We start from the raw sequence: 24,249 nt of genomic DNA, 5'->3' as shown, positions 1-24,249 counted from the left end.
TAATATAGAACAAATATGGTCATTTGTTAAGGGTTGGCACTTTCATTCGTGCATTTTGTTTTTTTTCTTTGTTCTAAAAAGTTTGTGTTTTGGTTTTGGACTCAGTTTTGATTCTAAAAATAAATAAGTGTTTCTGTGTTTATTCTGGTTTTGACAAAACTCTACCAAATCTCAAAATAAAATAATGCTTCAAATAAGTATAAAATAATATAAACAACATCATAAGGAAACAAAAATTATAACTGAAAAACTTAAAATAAATAAAGGCAAGAAAGACTTTGAAATAGGAATCTGTCCTGGTGCTCTGGTTTTATTTTTAATTAGTTTTTGGTGTTTGTTTTTGGTTCTAAAAAACTTCAGGGTTTTGGTTTGGGGATGTAAGGCTCTGGTGGATTCTGATTTCAGTCACCGTTGTGTTCACCTCTATCATTCATGCTATTTTAAAATCTGCACATGGTAAGCTGGCTGACAAAAATAAAAAGATGATATCATGAGAAAACATGTAGCCAATAGAGATGGGCAAATTCTCGGGACGGATTAGGATCCTCAGCGGATTGGTTGGTGTGTTCTGTGGATTTCAGAGTATCAATCTGAAAAAGGGCGATTCACGTTTTGCGTATTTTGTATTATTATTACCAATGCACTCCACGGATTCCACAACCCGTGGACGAATTTCTAGCATCCAATCCATGTATTCGGCAATCCGATGGTGGATTTATAAGAATTCCGCCAACGGAATCCTGAATCCACTGATTGAATTCTATAAATCCATCCACGCGTTGTATCCAATGGCGGTTTTTGATGAATTTGCGCGGATTGAAACCGGCCAAATCCGTTTGCGGTTTTGACACCGCAGAAGAGATTTTGGGGGTTACGTCAGCGAAAATCCGTGAAACGGATTTGGGCGGATTCGCCCATCTCTATTGATTGATTTGACCATATGAGACTTTGGGTATTTTTAAGATTATCTTGCTTACATTAAATTTATTAGAAATCCATTAATCCACAGGAAGTATGCATATTAAAGAGCAACTAGTTTGCATAAATGTATTGTATTTACAATACGACAGAATGGTGTCTCTGTACTTTCTGAAGTCCTAACATGATATATTGTACATATGAGTGTGAAACATATGTTTGAAAAATGTCAACAAAGTTTTTATTGGTGTAAACTGAATTTCCAATTAACAGAAGGTAAAATAATGGAATGTACTATGCAAACGTTTCAAATAAAATAGCTGCATAACAAGAAAAACAATGACATGTTTACGTAACAAATTTGAAATGGGATTAGGGATTTGGCATAAAATAAATGTGAAACAACTTTTTTTTTAACTGTTGTATTGTACAGGGTTTCTATCAAGCGAAATTTTCTCTGAAGATGATTATTAATGTTAATATTATAGCCTATATTTATTAAGTGATACTATTCCATAAGACACCTTTCAGCACTTCAGTGGGTTGGTAGGTGGTTTCTGGTGCCAAAAGCTGTGATATGGAACAACATTGCTTTGTAAATATGGACCTGCATTCTTTATTAGCACAGAACACCTGCATCACATAACAATCACAAACCAAATACTGTACACTTTCAGTTCAATTAAATTATAATTTATGTGAACATTATTACAGTAAATTGAAAAATCAGATAAAGTACTACGTTTTCTGGTATATTATTAGATTTCAGAACACTCTTGAAAGGATCAGTGCCAAAAACGGACAATCTACAGTACTGTATATCAGTGCATCTTAATTCTACCAATATGTGTATATTACACTTGATCTGAGTTTGGGTTTTATGAAAGTTAATATACTTACAAATATATACTGGATTCATTGCCTCCTATATCAGGGGACTGGAGCTTCTGCACAAGTATTATAATAATGCCGACAAACAGCACAAAGTTGATCTGCAGATAAGAAAGAAATGTAAATCCTGACTTAAATGTTTTTATAGACTACACAGAAGAACAATGTAGATTTTTGTGACTTTTGGTAATTTGCATAAACTTGCAGAGTTTAACAATAAATATAAAATGCTGATTTTTTTTTAAATACATATTATTTTCATAATTACTCACAGTATTAAAGTAGGCTGGTTTTCAGGCAATATAAATGAGAAAATGTACATTATCTGCACGAGCTAACACTTGTTCTATGCTGTAGTTACAATTTTGCTCAATCCTTCAAATATGCCCTCATGTTTGGCAAACAAACAATCCCTGCCTTACTATTAACTACAATTCAACTTTAATAGCAAACTGTTCTATACTGTAGTAGTAGTGTAGTGCTTTTCCAACCCATTTATCTCAAATTAATTCATACTTACTGTATGTGGGCCTACAAGTTGTTCAGTGTTTCCATAAGAATATTTTTCTGAAAATAATGGCTCATGTGTATTAAAGCAAAAGTGGTACAATTAAGGGACAAAACAACTGCACTCGTGTATCAAAGAAAGAAATACAATGACATCAATAGGAGTTTTCCTTTTGATACATCTGCAGTAATGTTTTTGTCACATAATTGCACCACATTAAAGAAAATAGACTGTCCACTACAGTACATTCTAAACAGTATTAGTAAATTTGATTTAAAAGAATCATACAAGATGAAAAAGCTTCTATACCAGCCTAAAACTGTGAGTACAGTATACCAGCATAACTCTCACTCCTTGAGAAAGACCAGTCATTGGTTGAAACGCGTGGGAGGTTTTATACTGTTCACTTTTGTATGCTGCAATAAAGATTTTTCACTTTTTTTCTACATTGGGACCACAATTTTTATTTTTGTTTGATCAAGCAAGCGATCAGGATCAGTTTGTGTGTGCCCTGGAGCCTGTCTCTTTCTGTAAGTACAGTATACAGCCTAAAACTGTGTGTACAGTACACAAGCCTAAAACTGTGAGTACAGCATACAGTCTAAAACTGTATGTACTGTATACCAGCATAAACCTGTGTGTACAGTATTCCTGCCTAAACCTTTGTACAGAATACTAGCCTAAAACTGTGTGTACAGTATACCAGCCTAAAACTGTGTGTACAGTATACCAGCCTAAAACTGTGTGTACAGTATACCAGTCTAAAACTGTGTGTACAGTATACCAGCCTAAAACTGTGTGTACAGTATACCAGCCTTAAACTGTGTGTACAGTATACCAGCCTAAAACTGTGTGTACAGTATACCAGCCTAAAACTGTGTGTACAGTATACCAGTCTAAAACTGTGAGTAAAGAATGCCAGCCTAAACGTGTGTACAGTATACCAGCCTAAACCTGTGAGTACAGTATACAGTACCAGTCTAAACTTGTGTGTGCAGTATACCAGCCTAAACCTGTGTGTGCCATATACAAGCCTAAAACTGTGTGTGCAATATACAAACCTAAAACTGTGTGTACAGTATACCAGCTTAAACCTGTGTGTGTCGTATACCAGCCTAAACCTGTGTGTAGAGTACACCAGCCTAAACCTGTGTGTACAGTATACCAGCCTAAAACCGGGTGTGCAATACACCAGTATAAAGCTGCATGTACAATATACCAGCATAAACCTGTGAGTACAGTATAAACACTTTGGGGCCTATGTTATAAGCGTTCATAAAAAAAATCACTGGGCCATTTAATCCACCAGTTTTTTGAGCATTGCTCTCACTGTATTCAGAAAGCCTTGATAATCTGTGATAGTTTCCCAAAATGGGCGAGTAGCCGGCGATGTAAAGATCACATCTCTGAAAAGGCCTTACCCAGCGATTTCTTTCAGCTGCAGAGAGAGCTGCTCAGAGAGAACCGCCTCTCCCTGAGCAAATTTCCCCCCGAAAATAATGTTTTTTAATAAAAAATTTAATACGTGTAGATGAGCAGGGGGTCTCCGGAGCAGAACCGTGTTGATTTTTGGTCCGGGACCCCCTGCTTTCTGGGATACAGGAACCGTTATGGGGTGCCGGTATCTCCTATGCATTGTATTCCCATGGTCACGTGACGCAGGACATTTAAATGCATAGGAGATACCAGCATCCCATAACGGGGCCTGTATCTCGGGAAGCAGGTGGTCCCCAGAAATCAAATCAATGCGGTTCATCTACACTAGTATTAAAATGTATATTAAAATAGCTGCTACCAAAAATAAACATTAAAAACACACCAAAAACTAATACCCACCTCCTCTACCCCCACATGATTGATATCAGAGGCCGCGGGTCTCCGGGGGTCCACAGGTGGTCCCCACGGGTGTCTATGGGCCCTCAGTGGTCCCTGCAGGTGTCCAGGGGTCCTCAGGTGGTCCCCCCAGGTGTCTGTGTGCCCTTGCGTTTTCCCAGCGGGTGTCCGTGGGTTCTCAGGTGGTCCCTGTGGATGTCTGTGGGCCCTCGGGTAGTCCCTGCAGTGTCCGTGGGTCCTCATATGGTCCCCACAGGTGTCTGGGGGCCCTCAGGTGGTCCCTGCTGGCCTACGGTACCAATCCTGTGGCAAAAGGTTTTTTTGTGCAATACATTGAAATACATACATCCTCCTAACCTCCCCCCGCCCAACACATACAGTACAGTAATGGGCAAAATAACTATTATCCAGATATGGATAATAGCACATTTGCCCATTATAAAATCAAACATTAGGAAGCCAGCATAAAGTAAATAAAACATTCTACTTACCACTGCCATCATGAAGGGTTTCCTCATCAGCACACTCCAGGTCCATGTCCTCCGTTGCCAGAAAGAATACAATCTAATGGCCCCTAATCCCTTAATCACCTTAGAGGTTAATAACCGCTATAGTAATTAAGGGATTAACCCACCCTGCCCCGCTACCCAAATGGGAGGCCTAACCACCCAACTCGGGACCACTATACCAATCCTCTACCCATTGATGGCATAGTGGTACATCATACCTATACAATATGGGCATGATAAGCCACTATAGCAGTCAATGGTCAACCTAATAAAAACGCATGAAGGCCAACAATACAAAATAATAAAAGATATACACAAGCACCAAAACACCCCAATTCAAGAAATAAAAGCACTAGCCAACCAATTAAATAAATAAACGCACTAGCCAACCAATTAATAAATAAAAGCACTAGCCAACCAATCAATTTAATAAATATAAAGCACTAGCCAACAAAACAATTAATGAATTTAAACCAGTAGCCAACAAAACAAATAATTAATTTAAAACGCTAACCAATCCTAAAATGTACTAAAACAAGCCATACAAATTCCAAACAATTGAATCCAAACAATAAAATCAAATAGAAAAAATTACAATCAATTCAAAACAAGCATTTGCCAAAAAATGCATTGGCTGTCACTGTATTTATCTGTACCATAAAGGGGCACAGATTAATACATTATCAGTCAATGGGCAATCAAAAACATAAAAATAAATAAATAAATATAATGACAAAATCTGAAAAAAAACATTTACATACATTCAATATTTGACTTACCTTTAGAAGTCTTCACCCTCTGAATCCCGTTTTATCTGCAATCACTCATACCGCAACGTCATCACCCACAATCCAACGCCATCACCCTTGAAGACCAGCATCAAGTATCTTCTATCACCGTCTTCTTTCTTCATCTGTCATTATTTTCTTTTTTTCTTTAATCTTCTTTCTTCATCTGTTAATCCAAAACCCAATGGTAAATCCAGTACAGGATGTTCTCGCGCCGGCTTCTTGAGGTAAAGTGAGATGTACAGGCCTTATATACACTGGCGACACATTTTATTCGAGCTCGGCTAGTCCCACGAATTCGGGTATACTCGGGTGTATTGAGGTTTGTGACTGTTTTCTGCCCGAGTGCATTGCGTTATTTTCCAGGCAGGGATTGAAGCATTTTATTCCCGCTGGCTGCAATACTGCACACTATATATATATATATACTGCATTACAATTCATGAATTTATGCCATCTGGTAGACACGCGAAGCATTGCAGCCTATTAAATCCTAATAATTATCATTTAACAGATCAGCCGCCCATCAGCCAGGCATGAACCATGGCTGGGAAGGCATACGCAACGGGGCTTATCAGAGGTGAGGAGCGGCGCATTCCAGGTATCTGCCAGGTACATACTGGGTATTTGCTCGAATAAAGTGTGTCGCAGCAGTAGGGCCTGTGATGTCAAATTTTATGGTCAAATGGTACAGCTCCAGTTCGATTGGACGCTGTAAAATGTGCCCGTCTCTTTTTTTTTTTAAAGGTCATCTCCAAGGGAGGTACGTCACATCCTTAAAATCACTTAAAAATCCTTAAAATCACATGGCTGTATCACATGGTATTACAGTCAATGCGGTTGAAGACAATCCAATTGGTTGCTGTACCATGTTAACTGATAGGTTACATTAGTTGAAAAAGATGTGACGTCACTTTAAGGGATGAAAAGAAAAGTCATGTGTTGCCAACTCTCAGCAACTTCTCACCAGCCTCACAACAACTTTTCTTGGCGTGAGGATTTTGGGAAAAACTCGCTATTCTAGAGCCGAAATAGGCCTCGATAACCTAATCATGGCTACTAGAATTGCACGAGTTTCAGAACCTGCCGAAAAGTGTCTTATCGCCACTCAAATGATGATACATTTCACAGGTTTAATAGTGGTACATGTGGTGATAGCTTTCCAAATCATCCAGACCTCTTCTCCATATGTAACTTCAAACTGTATACATTGTATATGAAGTAGTAATCTCTGAGGTTGTGAAATGTGTATATATATGTGTGTGTGTGTGTATATGTATATGTATACATTTCAGCAAGTTTAACTTGGGAGGTTCTGGCAACTTGCTGAAATGGACAGGACTCACTGCAGTTCCTTCCCCTCATACAGAGGTAACAGGAGGGGTTCACAGTTTTAGTGTTAGGTCCTGCATTTTTGGTTTACTTTGACGTTGGTATGCAGGCTTACGACACATTTGGCCAAAGGGTTTAACTAAAAAACCATGTAATTACTATTATTATTCAAGTATTTAAACTTTGTACTCATTACCATATATGTTTTGTCAATTTGATGTAGCATTGGGCACCCGTGTCTTCTGTTGTACGTATACATTTGCCACGCTCAGTAGCATTCATTTTGGCATAAATATATATTCATGATGTGGTGGATGTAGGAGTTTGAGCTATCTGGGAATGTGTGTTAATCAATTTCTGACTCGTAACAGTCTATTGAGGTTAGGTGGCACCTCCCCCCAGAGCTCGCCCCTCCCCACCTTTTTAACTTGGGAGGTTCTGGCAACTTGCTGAAATGGACAGGACTCACTGCAGTTCCTTCCCCTCATACAGAGGTAACAGGAAGGGTTCACAGTTTTAGTGTTGGGACCTGCATTTTTGGTTTATCTTGACGTTGGTATGCAGGCTTACGACACTTTGGCCAAAGGGTTTAACTAAAAAAACAAGTAATTACTATTATTATTCAAGTATTTAAACTTTATACTCATTACCATATATGTTTTGTCAATTTGATGTAGCATCGGGCACCCGTGTCTTCTGTTGTACGTATACATTTGCCACGCTCAGTAGCACTCATTTTGGCATAAATATATATTCATGATGTGGTGGATGTAGGAGTTTGAGCTATCTGGGAATGTATGTAAAGTACCCTTAGGGATTCACAAAACTATCAATAAATCATTACATGCAATTATTCCACAATTATTGATTAACTAATACATCCTTTATAAGGCCATCAATACTATATGACAGTTTATCTAGAAAAGCCCACACCAGATTAAAAAAATCACACAATAATTGTAGGCCATCAAAGTTTAATTTGCAATGACATTCTCGTTTAACATTTAATTTTATTGGTCTAAATTCAACTTACCATAATTGAACCGATAACAGGACCTTTAATCACCCACCACAATGCAGTGTTGTTGTTCATATCCCAACATCTAGGGAAAAGAATAGAAAATGCTAATAGCATCTTTTTACCTTTTCAATGTATTTATATTAATTACAAGGACTGGCTACATCGATTGGCAACTATTACAATTGGTCACAAACTTTAGAATCTATAACACATCTGATTCCTTTCAAATATCTATTTTCATAATTTTCTCACATCTGAACCCAAGCTACATATCTGGATGAGGACTGAAGGGTGAGCAGTAATGAATCCTCCCCAAAATATTTTTGTGTCTACATTATGTGAAGCAGAGGTTCCTCTATACCATATTCAAAATAAATTAAGTTTTTAATGTGCAAGTATTAAACAAAAATGGCCACCAGAGTCACCAATAGAGGGCAATGATAATCTCCAGTCACCTCACCTTGGCAGCCATATTGTCTCTCCCAGAAACTAATGTTTGTCCTAGGAGCTGCTGCATGCTGTCTTAAAAGTATGTATGAGCTCCTAAGTAGGCCGATAATAACAATGTATACTTTACTCTGTTGATGTGCTTCTTTGCATTAATCTGAAAAGCTGTTAAATATGCCTTACATTATAGTAAAATATTATTTATGCTGTTTCATTGCAAATTGGAATGACATATTAACACATAGGCTTTATTAGATACATTATATTTACTATTAACTTGAAGTTAACATTTTATTCATTTTAACAGGTTAAAATATGAAATACATATGTTAAAATAAATACAATTTGTGTGTTTGCTTTAAGTTTAGACTTTTTTCAAAACCTGATCTCTTGTGCCCATTTTAAACACAAATACAGCAGGGCTGTCAAACATATAGCCTGTTGGGCTGCATAATGGGCCGCTGAGCCCTTCTGTCTGGCCTGCAGAATAAGATCCATCGTACTGGGATATGAGGGGAGAGCTGATGTGGGGGAGGGTCCTGTGCTGCCCCTTCCATGCTTCTTCCACACAACTGCAGCAGGAATTCTCATGAGGCTTGCAGGACTAATAGGAGGGCCCAGTTACTCTTTGTGTGGCAACCTGATGCAGTCAGGTGCGGTAACAGCATGGAAGAGCCAGCACAGGCTCCTCCCCCACACCAGCTTATGCTGACTTACTGCCTGCTCCTGGATCCTACCTCACCCAGTAAGAGAGTGAGTGGGGGGATATTAAGAGTGAGGGGAGGAGGGTGTGAAGAGTGAGGGAGGATGGGGAAAGGGAATGGGCATGGGGAGAGAGATGGAATGAGGGGGAAAGAGACAGGGATGAGGAGAGAGAAAGGGGATGGGGAGAACAAGAGTAGATGGGATGTGGGATGGGAAGTGGGATGGGGATAGAGATGGGATGGGGTGAGAAAGGGGAGGGATGGGTTGTGGACGGGGAGATAGAGGATGAGTGGAAACAGAGAGAGATAAGGTGGGGGGATAGAAAGTGAGGATAATGTGAGAGGGGTGTGGGCTGGAGAGAGATACATTTACATACTTGTAATAAGGAAAGGACATGAAAAAAGTGTACACATAGCTAATAGTTACTGTTTGTTTAATTTTTTTCCTTCTGCCCCTCTGATGATATAGCCTGAGTCTTGCAGTTGAATTTATGAATTGTCCCCAAAGCTATTCTGAGTTTCACAGACCCGGTCTACCCTGCCTGATGCATCTTGACTGTGACCTATTAGGACTGGCTTACAATTCTGTATGTATATAGAGATATAACCCCCCTGTGTGATGAGACCACACTCTCACACTGCCCCTGGCAGTTTCCTCTCCAATGTGCTATGAACATACAACTGTATGGACATATAGCAGCAAATAGTTACAGCCATGGAAGAGGTGGGACTAAGAGGGAGAGGAACCTTCAAGAAGGGGGGGGGGGGTTGCGGCCATGTTGAAATTAGACCTGCACATGGGGTTGAGTGCTATCAGGTTTGGTAAAGGATTGCAAAGTGTGCACATGTACATGCAGCAGGTTACATTCAGGACGTGATCAAGAGTTCCCCATCGGTGGGGACCCTCAATTTCTACAAGGCACCTTGGTACCTAAGCACCCTTTGCAAAGTACAAGCCTGTAACAGTTTGCATACCACGAGCTCCCATGGTTTACCGGCACCATCAACAGCCAATATACCCAGGATTGGGTAGCTAGCGCACAACTGACACTGATTCACACAACTGTGTAGTAATATTGGGGATTTTGTTATAACTGTATACTGTTAGTAGTGATGCTCGGATACAAATGTTGCTCGATTTATCAGGGGTACAGTAAACCTGTTGTACCACCCATATACTGTCGGTATCTTTCCACCCATCTGAGAGTGTTGAAAGTGGAGGGGTTACGTATATATATAATGTTGGGGGCGAGAGACGAAGACATGAGGCGTGACATAGGGGGAGAAGAGTGATATGTAGGGACAAGAAAGTGCCATGGGGGTAGAAGTGATAAGGAGCGAGAGAGTGGCATGGGGGAGGAGTGTACCGCACTCATCTAGTGTCCCATCCTACTCCTTTAGGGTTTGTAGGTATCCTGTATCCTGCCAGCCTGCCTCCTCAGTTGATTTGGGTGTTAGAGAAGGTGGGGCAAGCAAAATACAGGAATCAGACAGAGTTGCATTAACCCATGTGGGCCCTGCAGCTGCAACAGAGGTTGTAGTTGGAACTCACAAGGGATTTTTGGGTGCAGTGCTTGAGAGAGAGGGTCCCTACTTCCTACTTCCTATTCCCTGCCTCCTGACGTCTGAATCCACACTCAGACTGTCAAGAGGGACAAAGCCAAATCTTTTAACATATTACTGTAATTCAGAAGTTTAATTTGGTAAGTCTGCACATTTACCAGTCACTTCCATAGCATGGAATGTCACAAAATGTTTCAAATGTCAAAATCCTATCTAATAGTATCTGTTTTGTCACAGAATATGTATGCAATTTATGTGTCTTTGACAAGATTTTTTTGTAATGACAAATCTTATTGAATACAATGAATACTCTCTTCTTGTAGAACAGAGACCCACAAACATGCTGATGCCAACAATTCCAACAGGTACATGTGAAGCGCAAAACTCCTATTTCCTATTACAGTGGCTGGCGGGCTGGGGGACAGGCAGCAGACAAGTCAATGTTTAATTACAGAGGAAAATGTGTAATTTTGCTAGCAAATCAGACGCTGCACCTTGATATTAAAAAAGTGTTAATTTAACAATACTATTCATGATGTACATACCCCTGGTCATCAAAGTGAAGTCTTAGCACGGCCCATATAGTCACACAAATCAAAGGAGTGCCTGTAAAAACAGAAATGAATGATTGAATTTCAGTCAGAAAAACATGTACTGTTAGTTTTACAATAAACTCAGAAATACAGCACATATATTGTTAGCTTTACAATAACGTTATTAAGGGGCTCGTATCACAGCCTCCAGCTCAAAAACTAAAGTGAAAAAATAAACAAATTATTTAAAAAAACTAAATTCTAATTTGGTGATACTTTAATTCCCTGTTGCATTTTGAAACCATGTTGACTTTTAATCAGTAGTTTCCAACCTTTTTTTGGTTAAGGACCCCTAAGTGAAATTCTGAGGAACCCACAACCCTCTCTAATAGTGCGTCTGTGATCAGATGCATTGTAAGAAACCCCAACCCTCTCTAATAGCGCGTCTGAGATCAGATGCATTGTAAGGAACCCCAACCCTCTCTAATAGCGCATCTGTGATCAGATGCATTGTAAGGAACCCCAGCCCTCTCTAATAGCGCATCTGTGATCAGATTCATAGTAAATTCTTCTGTATTTGATACAATTTTGATATGACCAGAAAACTGCAGGGAACCCTTTAGGGATGCTCGAGGAACTCACGGGTTCCTAGGAACCCTGATTGAAAAACCCTGGCCTATACCCACCAAACTTAATTGAATAAGGCAACATAACTTAAATGTTGGAATGGACGTTACGTTACAGTTCCTAAGTTAATGCTGTATCCACAGAGTTAATTACAGTGCATATGCAAAGCAATGGCTGTACTTCTCATTACAATTGGATTAATGTCATGTTATTGTAGGATAACATTGCATTATCTTCCAATAACATGAGATTATGTCAGAGGATAGGAAAGGGAAAAAATGCTGTGCAATAACACTATATTATTTAAATTAATTATAATTATGCCTAATTAGGTGTTTCACCAATCCAGACACTGCAAAAGTCCTATTTCAGGGTTTGGATGGGAGTAAAGCCATGTTAAGCACTGACTAATATTACTATCTTAATGGTGTTACTTGCACTAACCTTGACAGATTTAAGTACATAGGAGTTGCTATGATAATAATAATAATTTGTTTTTAAAGCACACACATATTCTGCAGCATGGTACAATGGGGTTACGGAGAGATGTACATTAGATGCTAATCAAATAAGTACAAACAGGAACAACTTCAAAAGGTAATGAGGGCCCTGCTTGTGAGAGTTTATAATCTAGAGGGAATAAGGGACAATGCTGAAACAAAAGGTAAAGTGTCTGATAATTGCGGGACGGGGTATGTCACAGGATTAAGTATGGTCCAGATTCAAGGCCAATCTCATTAAAGTTTGAGGGTGTGTATGTTAGGGGGTGTGAGATGGTGAGGATTTTGGTCAAGCTGCACAGCTGTCCCAATAGGGTTAGTGATGGGGGGGAGAGAGTTGTTGGATGTCATTGTAAAAGTGGGTTTTTAAATGTCAGAAGACTGGGGGATACTCTGATGGTGCATGGTAGGGAATCCCAGAGAGACAGGGCAGCACGGGAGAAGTCTTCTAGGCAGGAGTGAGATGAGGTAATAAGGCAGGAGGAAATGCAAATGTCATGGCCAGAATGTAGGAGGTGCTTATTGATATGGTTGTGGTTTAGAGCTGAGATGCAGCATATTTAAGAGCTTTGTAGGTCAGAGCTAGGTTTTTAAATTGGATTCTACAGGATATGGGAAGCCAGTGTAGGGATTTGCATAGTGGAGGAGCAGCATAAGTGGAGTGGTGAGTGAGGTAGATGAGTTAGGCAGCAGCATTATGGATGGATTGGAGTTGGGACAGGCAGAAAATGGAAATGCCAACTAGATGACGGTTGCAGTAGTCAAGTCAGGAGAAGATGAGTGAGTGAATTATGATTTTAGTTGCAACATGGATGAGAAAAGGAATATGTCCTGGCAATATTTTAGAGGTATGGATGGAAGGACATAGTGAGGGACTAAATCTGAATAATGAAGGAGAGATCGGAGTCAAAGATGACCCTTAGACAGTGGGCTTGGGGTTTTGATGAGATTGTGGTATTATTGACATTAAGAGATAGTTTGGGTGTAGGGGTGTCAGTGGAAGCTGGAAAGGGAATGAGTTCTTCTTTGGACATGATAAACTTCAGGTAATAGTGGGACATCCAAGATTGCAGAGAAACAATTGGTGACACCGGACAAGAGAGAGTGGAAGAGGCCAGGGGAGGGAGGAGAGGTACATTTGTCATCGCCATACAGATGATACTGAAAGCCAAAAGATTAATGTGGAGATAGATTCTACATTATGAAATCATTCTTTAAAAAATGAACCTCCAAAGGGGGTGCCAGTATCTCTCTGCAGTTTTCTGCAGTTTTCTGCAGTTTAAAGCTCTAGCATCACGTGTGCCAATAGGATGTCACACCGGATGACAATACAGCTCCCTATTGGCCCGCAGGCCACAGTAGCTTTGAAAATTGGCCATAATGTGAGCCCAGGCTACGAGTCACAGTGGCTACCAGCACCCACTACCAAGGTAAGTATCTCTTGAAGAATGGGGCACCAGAGCTGAAATTATGGGAGTTCAGCTCCCAAGACCCCCTGTTGCAATCCACTGTAAAAGATGAAAATAAAAAAAACTTAAAAAAAAAACTGCTTACATTGCCACTTTAACTTAAAGTTAAAAAAAAAATGTAACTAAAGAGTTGTGGCATAAAATTGCTGAATGAACCTTTTGTGTATGCACAGAAATTGGATACCAAACATTATTAGGTAGACAAATAATGTAACCACAACAAAGAGCCCTAAAATCGTCAGTTTACCATTAATATAGTTTGTCATTGCTGTAATATTGATGTAACAAGTGTTTCCTTTCTGCCTGCCTGTTTCCCAACCCCCTTCATGGCTTTGCAGTGCAGTAGCTCAGAAGGACCAAATCAGCTCTACTTCCCTCAACCCCCCTCCCATCAGGTCAAATTCCTGGGGGGTGGTGGGGTGGGAGGGGTGTTGTGTTTGTGTGTTGTATTATGTACTGTATGTGTGTGTTGCATTGTGTGTGTATGTGTGTGTGTTGTATTATGTATTGTGTGTGTTGTATTGTGTTGTATTGTGTTGTATTATGTGTATGTGTGTGTGTGTGTGTGTGTGTGTGTATTGTTCTGTATTATGTGGGTGTGTTGTATTATGTGTTGTATTGTGTGTAGGTGTTGTTTTGTGTTGTATTGTGTGTGTGTGTGTGTTGTACAGTATTGTGTGTGTGTGTGTTGTAATGTGTGTTGTGTTATGTTTAAGGGGGGTATGTGTATTGGGAGAGGGATATGTGTAAGAGAGAAGGAGGTGGGTGAGAGAGAGAGGTAGATGGACGAGAGAGATAGAAAGGGAACTGGGTAAGAGAGGGTGAGAGATTGGTTTGGATAAGAAAGAGGGGGGTTGGGTGAGTGAGAGAGAGGGGACTTGGGTTAGAGAGAATGGGTTGGGTGAGAGATGGGGGGTGGGAGAGAGAGATAGAGAGCAAGAGAGAGGGGTTGGGTGAGAGAGGTGGGGGGGGAGAGAGAGAGGTGGGTGGTGAGAGATGTAGAGATAGAGGGGGTGGGTGAGTGAGAGGTGTAGGGTGGGTGAGTGAGTTAGAGGTGTAGGGTGGGTGATGGAGCGGTGGGAGGTGGGTGAGTGAGTGCGGTGGGGGGTGAGTGAGAGAGAGAGGGAGGGTGTGGGTGAGAGAGAGTGGGTGGGAGAGGGAGAAGGGGAGTGGGTGAGAGAGAAGAGGGGGAAGGGAGAGAGGGTAAGGGAGAAAGGATGGGGTGGGTGTGAAAGGTGCGAGAGAGATTTAGAGAGGTGGGGGGCAGTATAAACTCTAGTCCTCGGCCCTGGGAAATCTACTGACACCTCTTTTTTTAAGCACTGATGCCAATATTGTCATTTTGAACATACGAAAAAAAATCATTTTTAAAATTGGAAGAAACTGGTTCAAGATTACATTTCAGCTACAGTACTTGTAATATCTTGCAAACTCCTTTATCTCAAAGTACAAGGCATCCACTTTATAGAACAGAAGTTCATCGACTATTCCATCAGCATAAAATAATGTATCATTAGTCTACAACCTAAATAGTAATCAGTATTACAATACTTACAGCTTGGCTTGGTAGAAAGTGCTATGTTAATTTGAATCATCTACGGAGTTACCAATAAACATACTGATATACCATTTCTAAATGAAACACACATTATGAATTAATTGATGACATTTATTGAAACACACAGCAATGTCAAAATATTGTCTTAATATCTTCTGTGATATATATTTTGAACTTTATGATAGAAGTGCATCTTCAATAAACATGTTTATGACAATACAAATAAGAAAACATACCCCAGCCAATTATCGTGTACCAATAAAAATATCTCCTCTCCGGAAAAAATGTTTCAACAAGGAGTGTAAAGAGATAGAGTCCTTCTATAAAGAGCCAGAAATAGTTGGACATGACGCAGTAGTGGAAAAACACCATCACAGCTTTGCATTCCACCTACAACAAGAAAGAATAATTCTTTGAGAAAAAAAAATTGACTATAAGACATAAATCTATTTTGCACTGGACTGTACACAAGTCTGAGAAAGGGATATTGATCAACCACCTCATAGAACTGATCTTTTTCTCTTAGAAGGTGATTGTGATTTGTGTAAGGATGAGATTACTTACCATTTTTAAATGGGACTAAACAATAGGAAAACTATATACGAATCAAACCGCAAATAAATTAAAAGGAGTACATGGTGGCATAACTAGATTTTACAAACTAAACAACTTGAATAGTGTACGTTTTTATTTTGCTAAATGATGCATGAAACAGTTGTTCCAAATACAAAATGCTATGGAAAATAGTACAAATAAATAAAAACAAACAAAATAAACAATTACAATAACAAAACATGTGACAAGAAAAAGAAAGTGCAATAGAATATATAGCCCCAATATTATACATAATACAATTTACGCCAATAAATTCCTACCAAAAATATACAGTAATAAGTTATAAGTCAAATACTAAAACATAACATTCTAGCCTTCTCTATTGATGCAGCCTTGAGGGTTACCAACTTCACACCAAGTTGTCTAGTAGATACAGTATACAGTAGGTAGATAGAAAATACAGTCTCTGCGCAGAATTCAGGAACAAGCAAACAAAGGGAAGAGAGGGAACAATATATTGTAATATGTTTTAACCCAATTTGAAATTTAAGGTGAGTTCTATCATTTGTCACTTACACGTAACTCATGTAACCAGGTATATTAGTCAATTCCATCTGGTTCCCAGGCATTCTTCTAGGTCTTGTATGTAACAATAATATGTAACACTGTTGTTACTACTGTGTAATGCATGTTTTTTCTCCTCTCTCCCAGCATGTATGTATGCATTTCTTTATTTATATAGCGCCATTAATGTACATAGCGCTTCATAGCAGTAATACACGTGCAAAAGACAATCAAATAAATAACAAATACAAATAACACATAAAGGGAAGAAGTGCTTCAGACATACAAGTAACATTTAGGAAAAGGAGTCCCTGCTCCAAAGCGCTTACCATCTAATTGGTTGGTAGAAAGAACGTTCAGAGAAAGTAGGAGGGTATTCTGGTAAGTGCGTCTGCAGGGGGCCAAGTTTTATGTATCATGTGTATAGTATTAGCCACGGTGTTACTCATGTGCTTCTTTAAGCAAGTGTGACTTAAGTTGGGTCTTAAAGGTGGATAGAGAGGGTGCTGGTTGGGTATTGAGGGGAAGGGCATTCCAGGGGTGTGGGGCAGTCAGTGAGAAAGGTTTGAGGTGGTATAGGGCTTTTGATACAAAGAGGTAGAGAGAAGACATCTTTGAGCAGAACGCAAGAATCGGGATGGTGCATAGAGAGAAATTAGGGTTGAGAAGTAAGGAGGGGCAGAAGAGTGTAAAGCTTTAAAAGTGAGGAGGAGAATTGAGTGTGAGATGCGGGATTTGATAGGAACCTAGGAGAGTGATTTCAACAGGGGAGACACTGAGACCGATTTAGGAAAGAGTAGAGTGATTCTGGCAGCAGCGTTTAGGATAAATTGTAGGGGAGACATGTGAGAGGTTGCTTGGGCTACTGGGTGAATGATAGTACTTCCAACAGTAATGAGGAAGGAGGTAGTAGGGCCAGGTTTGGGAGGAAGTATGAGGAGCTCTGTTTTTGCCATGTTAAGTTTCAGTTGACGGAGGGCCATCCACGACGATATCGCAGAGAGACATTCAGAAACATTGATCTGTACAGTAGGTGTAATGTCAGGGGTTGTAATTAGGTCACCTAGAGAGAGTGTGTACAGAGAAAAGACAAGGGGTCCCAGGACAGAGTCCTGGCTTACTCTGACAGAGAGATCGATAGAGGAGGAGGTGTTAGCAGAAGAGACACTGAGAGTACGATGGGTGAGGTTAGAGGAGATCCAGGATTGAGCTTTGTTATGAATACCAAGAGCATGGAGAATGTTAAGGAGAAGAGGGTTGTCCACGGTATCAAATTCTGCAGAGAGGTCAAGTAATATGAGCAGAGTGTAATGACCTCTGTCTTTGGCAGCATGGAGGTCATTAGTTATTTTAGTTAGGGCTGTTTCAGTAGAATGTTCCCGGACTTTAATATTTGTTATTATTTCTACATTGTTTGATATTACCAAATCCAGTATTGCCCCTCTCCTGGTTGGTTCATTAATAATTTGGGTCATGTAAATTGACTTTAAGCACCCCCAAAAACCTGTTTCCTTTTGTTGTAATGCTAATCTCATTGCCCCACTCTATGTCCGGATAATTAAAATAACCCATTATGCAAACATGACCCAGTTTTGATGCCTTCTCCATTTGCAAAATTATTTTATTTTCCTCAATCTCACAGATATTTGGTGGTTTATAGCATATCCCTACAAACATTTTCTTTATATTTTTACCAGCTCTGCTAATTTCTATCCACAAGGTCTCTACATTTTCATCATTCCCTTCATAAACATCTTCCATTATAATAGGTTTTAGATCCGGTTTAACATATAAGAATACTCCACCTCCTCTTCTTCTATTTGCTTGATCCTTACAAAAAAGGGAATAACACTATAAATGAACTGCCCAGTCTGTACTATTATCTTATCTGCTTCTGCCTTTCTGCGCCAATTGGGTCTAGTCTTTATACGTTTTCTAGTATTATCTGTATTTACTATAGGTGTCTCGCTGCTTACTGTACCAAACTCGCACTTGCCAATATTCTACCTCCATGACACCTTGCTAGTTCCTCATTCAGCATTTAGGGTGGACTGGAATGGGAAGAGTCGGAAGAAGGGGGGGGACCAATTACGAATATGTAACTTCCTGTGGTCTAATCAAGACTTTAAAAACTAGAATAGTTTTTTTGTAGTGTTTTGGAGATGGAAGCAGCAAGAGGGTACTGCATGTGTCATATAGAGGACATGGAGGAGACACATACTGTATGACATCTAGACATCTGCCTGGTGGTATTGAAAGGATGGGGCAGTTGTCTATTGTAAGTGTTTCGATGGGGAGAGATGGAGCACTACAGGAAAAAACTGCTAGAGAGTGTGTACCCAATAAAAAGGTTTATTGGATCAGAGCATAGCACACAAAAAAATGAGCCCTGGGGCCCCCACCAACGCGTTTCGAGCTTGCGCTCTTTCTCAAGGTGCATACCCTCTGGCAAATCCCCTTACCTGATATAGGTTCATTTTCCCGCCTTTCCTCGCCACTAACCCGTCGCTCAGTAGCGTCACAAGGAGCGCGCCATGTTGCCATGACGCCCCATGAGTCGTGCCGTCGCGCTGGGTAGAGTGGTGACGTCAGTGCGTCTTTGAACTACAGCAACAGCTTTATTTCTATCACCTAACGAACAATAATAAAAAAACTTAAAATAACTTTATTGAACATTTTTAATTATGAACAGTACACAATCTCCGTTCTCAACGAAGTGTGTATCTAAGGAAAACATGATAAAAACAACAAAAGTATTAAAACAATCCTTGGTAGTTAGTGATGTTTTTTCTTACTTGGGATACCTATATGTGACTTCTATGAATGATTTCAGTTGAACACAAACATAGAACAAGAAACAGAGCAGGCATGCATATAACCCTAATGTTATCATTTTTGATTATTTGCAAAAGATTACTATTAATCTGCTAGATCCACACCTGCCTATTCTTTTAACTATGAAATGAAGTCACATATACAAAATTCCTTGTGATCCATAAATGTGTAGAATCACCAGATGTTTGAACTGTGATGTTATGTATTATAGACCAACACTATATTTGTTTGCACAAAATTGTATTTTATTTTATATTATGTATTATATTCATTTTAGTATTGGATAGGATGACAATTAATATTGATTGTACAGTGTGTTCCTTGGACTAAATCTACCAAGACTACAAAAGGTGCCCTGTTATGAAAAATGATTATGACAATTCATTTTAGAAAGGGATTACAAAGGGTGCCATGTTATGAAAATTGATTATGACAATTCATTTTAGAAAGGGATTAAGATCCCACTCTGAATTTAACCCAAACGGAATTCTCGTGTTTAGGGTAAAAATCCAGAAGAGTTCCCTTTTATCCAGTAAGTCCAGCCTATTGCCTCCCCTGTAGGGTTTCTCAATATGCTCAATTCCTTTATATTTAAGTTTGGTAATGTCTCCATGTTTGCAATTTGTAAAATGTAGAGATACAGGGTGTGTAAGATCTCCTTTTTTAATTAGTCTAATATGCTCCCTCATCCTGATTTTTAATGCTCGTGTGGTGCGTCCTACGTACTGTTTGCCACATCCACAGTCCAATAAATAGACTATGAATGTGGCATTACAGCTTATGAACGATTTGATGGGGTATGACTGTCCTGTATTAAAGGATACAAAGTTGTGTGACTGCATCATATAAGCACAAGATATGCACTTAAGACATTTGAAACATCCTTTTGGAAGATATTCCTTTGCATTGGAACATGAGGATGAAAAGAGGCTTCTTGAGACATGATTGGCTATCGTTTTGGCTTTTCTGAAGACAAAACGAGGGCCTTCTCTATATACTTCGTTTAATAACGGATCTGCAGACAAAACATTCCAGTGTTTCTTCACAATGTCTTTAATGTTATTCACTTGAATGTTATGTTGTGTAATAAAGACTGGATTGTTTGCTTCCCATTTGTTTTGACGGGTTAATCGATTTCTTTCTTTATTCAAGAGATCATCCCTGTTCATGTTCCCCACCTCCTCTAGGGACCTTTTGAGGTTTGAACTTGGGTATCCCCTCTCTTCAAATCTTTTTAATAAGTCATTCGCTTGAATTATGAAGTCTTCATTTTTTGAACATATTCGTTTTAAACGTATTAGTTGTCCTTTTGGAATTGAATTTAGGAGGGGTTTTGGATGACAGCTGTCAAATCTTAAATATGTGTTCCGGGAGTTTATTTTTCTATATACATTTGAATTAATTTTCGATTCCATATCAATGAATAAAAATAAATCCAAATAATGTAAGTGATGATAATCAAAAGTGTGGGTGAATTTTAAATTTAACTCATTGTGATTAAGGTGATTGATGAATAATAAAAGTGATTCTTCCCCTCCTTCCCAAATAAATATTAAATCATCTATGAACCGTCTGTAAAACGTGATAAAGTGTCGATAAGGGTTATTATCTCCAAACACGCGGACCGACTCCCACCAACCTAAAAATAGGTTGGCATCATCCACACCCAAAAAGAATTATTCAGATAAACAACAAAAATCTATTCTTAAAAAGAATATTTCTTTTTCACAAACAACTAGTGGGGAATCTGATTTCTCAGATAGTGATGCAATCTCTCACACAACGACTCAATATAGAGATCATCATGATCCCAGACCCCAGAGGAAAACCAGAGGGGAACCCACAAGTTCAGGACACTTCACACAGGACAGTGATAGTAGAAACAAAGAATATCAATCAAAAACTTTTTTTGGGTCTTCAAAAAACAGGGAACACACAAACACACGCGAAGAGGAAAGAAAAGAAAACAAGAAAAATCCCTCAAAGAGGAAAAAGAACTCTTAATTGAACACACAGGAGTTATCAACCTAACTGACATTCCTCTTTCCCAAGCAGAACTTTCAGTCCTGGACAAGGGGTTGAAATTCGCGCCCACATCCAAATGTAAATTATTTGATGTCATTATTGACCTGAATAAATATGTCCGTAAGCTGACCCTCAAACGTTTCTTTAGTGGACGGGGTGAGGTAGATGAGGATGGTGAAGAGACTGAACCTGTGGACGACACTGAGACAAGGGACGATTTACCCTTTGCCCAGGATAGCTTCACAGAGTCACCTCTAGATCCTAATCCTACTCCCTCTTCCCTGACATTCAGAGAACAATGCTGCATACAGGATATGAATGCCCTAATACATGATAATGAGATGCCTAACACCATTGATCTTTCAAATGTTTTAGGAAGACAACAATCAGGTTTAAAGAAAAAATCTACTTTTTATCCTAAACACCTGAAGGGCCCCTGCCTTACTACCTTCGAGAAACTTGTTGAGAGGGACCTGACCCTCCTCTCTAGGGGATACACCTTTGAACTTTCTCCCCTACAGAGCAGGGTTAACAATCTCAGCAAGAATGAGAGAGATGCTCTACAAAATGTAAAAATAAATAAAAACATTATTGTGAAAGGTGCAGACAAGGGGGAGCCATTGTAGTACAGAGTAGGACACAGTACAAAAAAGAAGCTATCAGACAGTTATCTGATACTGCTGCGGCCAAGTTTATTCGAGCATTTGCCCGTTCTTGGCCGCAGCAGTAGCCTGGCGCGCGCCCGAGTGTGACGGGCGCGCGCCGAAGCAGCGGAAGAGCGCCCTCCGATCGGGGCGCTCTCCCTACCGCTGCCGGGTCCGCCGGGTCCCCCGGAACCCCCTGCCGCCGTCCCGCAGATCGCGGGACACCAGGGCTCCCTCGGGGAGCCCTGTACGCGCGTGCAGGGGGCGCAGGCTCCCGAAGACGCGTGACCACGCGTCTATGACGCGCGGCACGCCGAGGGGCGGCCACTAGCAAGCCGGGAAATCTCCCGGCTTGCGGTACCGACCACACTGCAATAAAGTGTGTCGGTACTGTACATCATCCTACACTGTGCTACGTGGCGACCCAACTCCTATGTTTCTAAAACAGCTCAAAACACTCTTAGAAGAGGGCTCCCTCTTGGGGCTCCTAGATCAAAAAGAGTGTGATTTTCTTTTCGAGACACCTCCCATCATCCCCATCTTCCACCTTCTCCCAAAGATCCACAAAACTTTGGACTCCCCTCCAGGGAGGCCAATAGTTTCTAGTATTGGATCTTTGGGAGATGGTGTCTCTAGATATGTGGACAAATATTTGCAGAACTTTGTACAAACTCTACCATCACATATCAGAGACAGTGGTGACCTTCTTGACAAACTATCATATGTAAAATGGAAAGAAGGTTACATCTGGGTTTCCCTAGATGTAACCTCGTTGTACACCGTCATAATGCATCAACATGGTATGGCAGCTGTCAAAACTTATTTTGAGCACTCCACCTTTTCACTGACACAGAGCACTTTCATTTTAGATTGTATAGATTTCTTACTCACTCACAATTATTTTTTGTTCGATGACACTTTTTATCTCCAAACACGTGGAACCGCAATGGGTACCAGCTTCGCTCCCTCATATGCCAACCTATTTTTAGGTTGGTGGGAGTCGGTCCACGTGTTTGGAGATAACAACCCTTATCGACACTTTATCACGTTTTACAGACGGTTCATAGATGATTTAATATTTATTTGGGAAGGAGGGGAAGAATCACTTTTATTATTCATCAATCACCTTAATCACAATGAGTTAAATTTAAAATTCACCCACACTTTTGATTATCATCACTTACATTATTTGGATTTATTTTTATTCATTGATATGGATGGGAAAATTAATTCAAATGTATATAGAAAAATAAACTCCCGGAACACATATTTAAGATTTGACAGCTGTCATCCAAAACCCCTCCTAAATTCAATTCCAAAAGGACAACTAATACGTCTAAAGCAAATATGTTCAAAAAATGAAGACTTCATAATTCAAGCGAATGACTTATTAAAAAGATTTGAAGAGAGGGGATACCCAAGTTCAAACCTCAAAAGGTCCCTAGAGGAGGTGGTGAACATGAACAGGGATGATCTCTTGAATAAAGAAAGAAATCGATTAACCCGTCAAAACAAATGGGAAGCAAACAATCCAGTCTTTATTACACAACATAACATTCAAGTGAATAACATTAAAGACATTGTGAAGAAACACTGGAATGTTTTGTCTGCAGATCCGTTATTAAATGAAGTATATAGAGAAGGCCCTCGTTTTGTCTTCAGAAAAGTCAAAACGATAGCCAATCATGTCTCAAGAAGCCTCTTTTCATCCTCATGTTCCAATGCAAAGGAATATCTTCCAAAAGGATGTTTCAAATGTCTTAAGTGCATATCTTGTGCTTATATGATGCAGTCACACAACTTTGTATCCTTTAATACAGGACAGTCATACCCCATCAAATCGTTCATAAGCTGTAATGCCACATTCATAGTCTATTTATTGGACTGTGGATGTGGCAAACAGTACGTAGGACGCACCACACGAGCATTAAAAATCAGGATGAGGGAGCATATTAGACTAATTAAAAAAGGAGATCTTACACACCCTGTATCTCTACATTTTACAAACTGCAAACATGGAGACATTTCCAAACTTAAATATAGAGGAATTGAACATATTGAGAAACCCTATAGGGGAGGCAATAGGCTGGACTTACTGGATAAAAGGGAACTCTTCTGGATTTTTACCCTAAACACGAGAATTCCGTTTGGGTTAAATTCAGAGTGGGATCTTAATCCCTTTCTAAAATGAATTGTCATAATCAATTTTCATAACATGGCACCCTTTGTAATCCCTTTCTAAAATGAATTGTCATAATCATTTTTCATAACAGGGCACCTTTTGTAGTCTTGGTAGATTTAGTCCAAGGAACACACTGTACAATCAATATTAATTGTCATCCTATCCAATACTAAAATGAATATAATACATAATATAAAATAAAATACAATTTTGTGCAAACAAATATAGTGTTGGTCTATAATA

At 39.6% G+C, this 24,249-nt stretch overlaps 1 protein-coding gene across 5 annotated transcripts in view; it reads right to left on the bottom strand.

Annotated features, from left to right (window-relative positions):
- ADCYAP1R1 (ADCYAP receptor type I) overlaps nucleotides 1-24,249 on the bottom strand; it is a 373,008-nt gene that overhangs the window by 70,563 nt on the left and 278,196 nt on the right. For all 5 annotated transcript variants that reach the window (XM_075587966.1, XM_075587968.1, XM_075587967.1 and 2 more), the window contains 4 exons: nucleotides 15,438-15,591; nucleotides 11,060-11,120; nucleotides 7,813-7,882; nucleotides 1,819-1,910 (listed from right to left, as the gene is read on the bottom strand). In XM_075587966.1, the coding sequence (XP_075444081.1) occupies nucleotides 1,819-1,910; nucleotides 7,813-7,882; nucleotides 11,060-11,120; nucleotides 15,438-15,591 (377 nt within the window). The remainder of the gene's footprint in view (nucleotides 1-1,818; nucleotides 1,911-7,812; nucleotides 7,883-11,059; nucleotides 11,121-15,437; nucleotides 15,592-24,249) is intronic.

Source organism: Ascaphus truei, chromosome 2 (assembly GCF_040206685.1).
Source record: "Ascaphus truei isolate aAscTru1 chromosome 2, aAscTru1.hap1, whole genome shotgun sequence".
NCBI lineage: Eukaryota > Metazoa > Chordata > Amphibia > Anura > Ascaphidae > Ascaphus > Ascaphus truei.
Note: the sequence above shows the minus strand (reverse complement) of the source record. Positions and strands in the feature narration are given on the sequence as shown.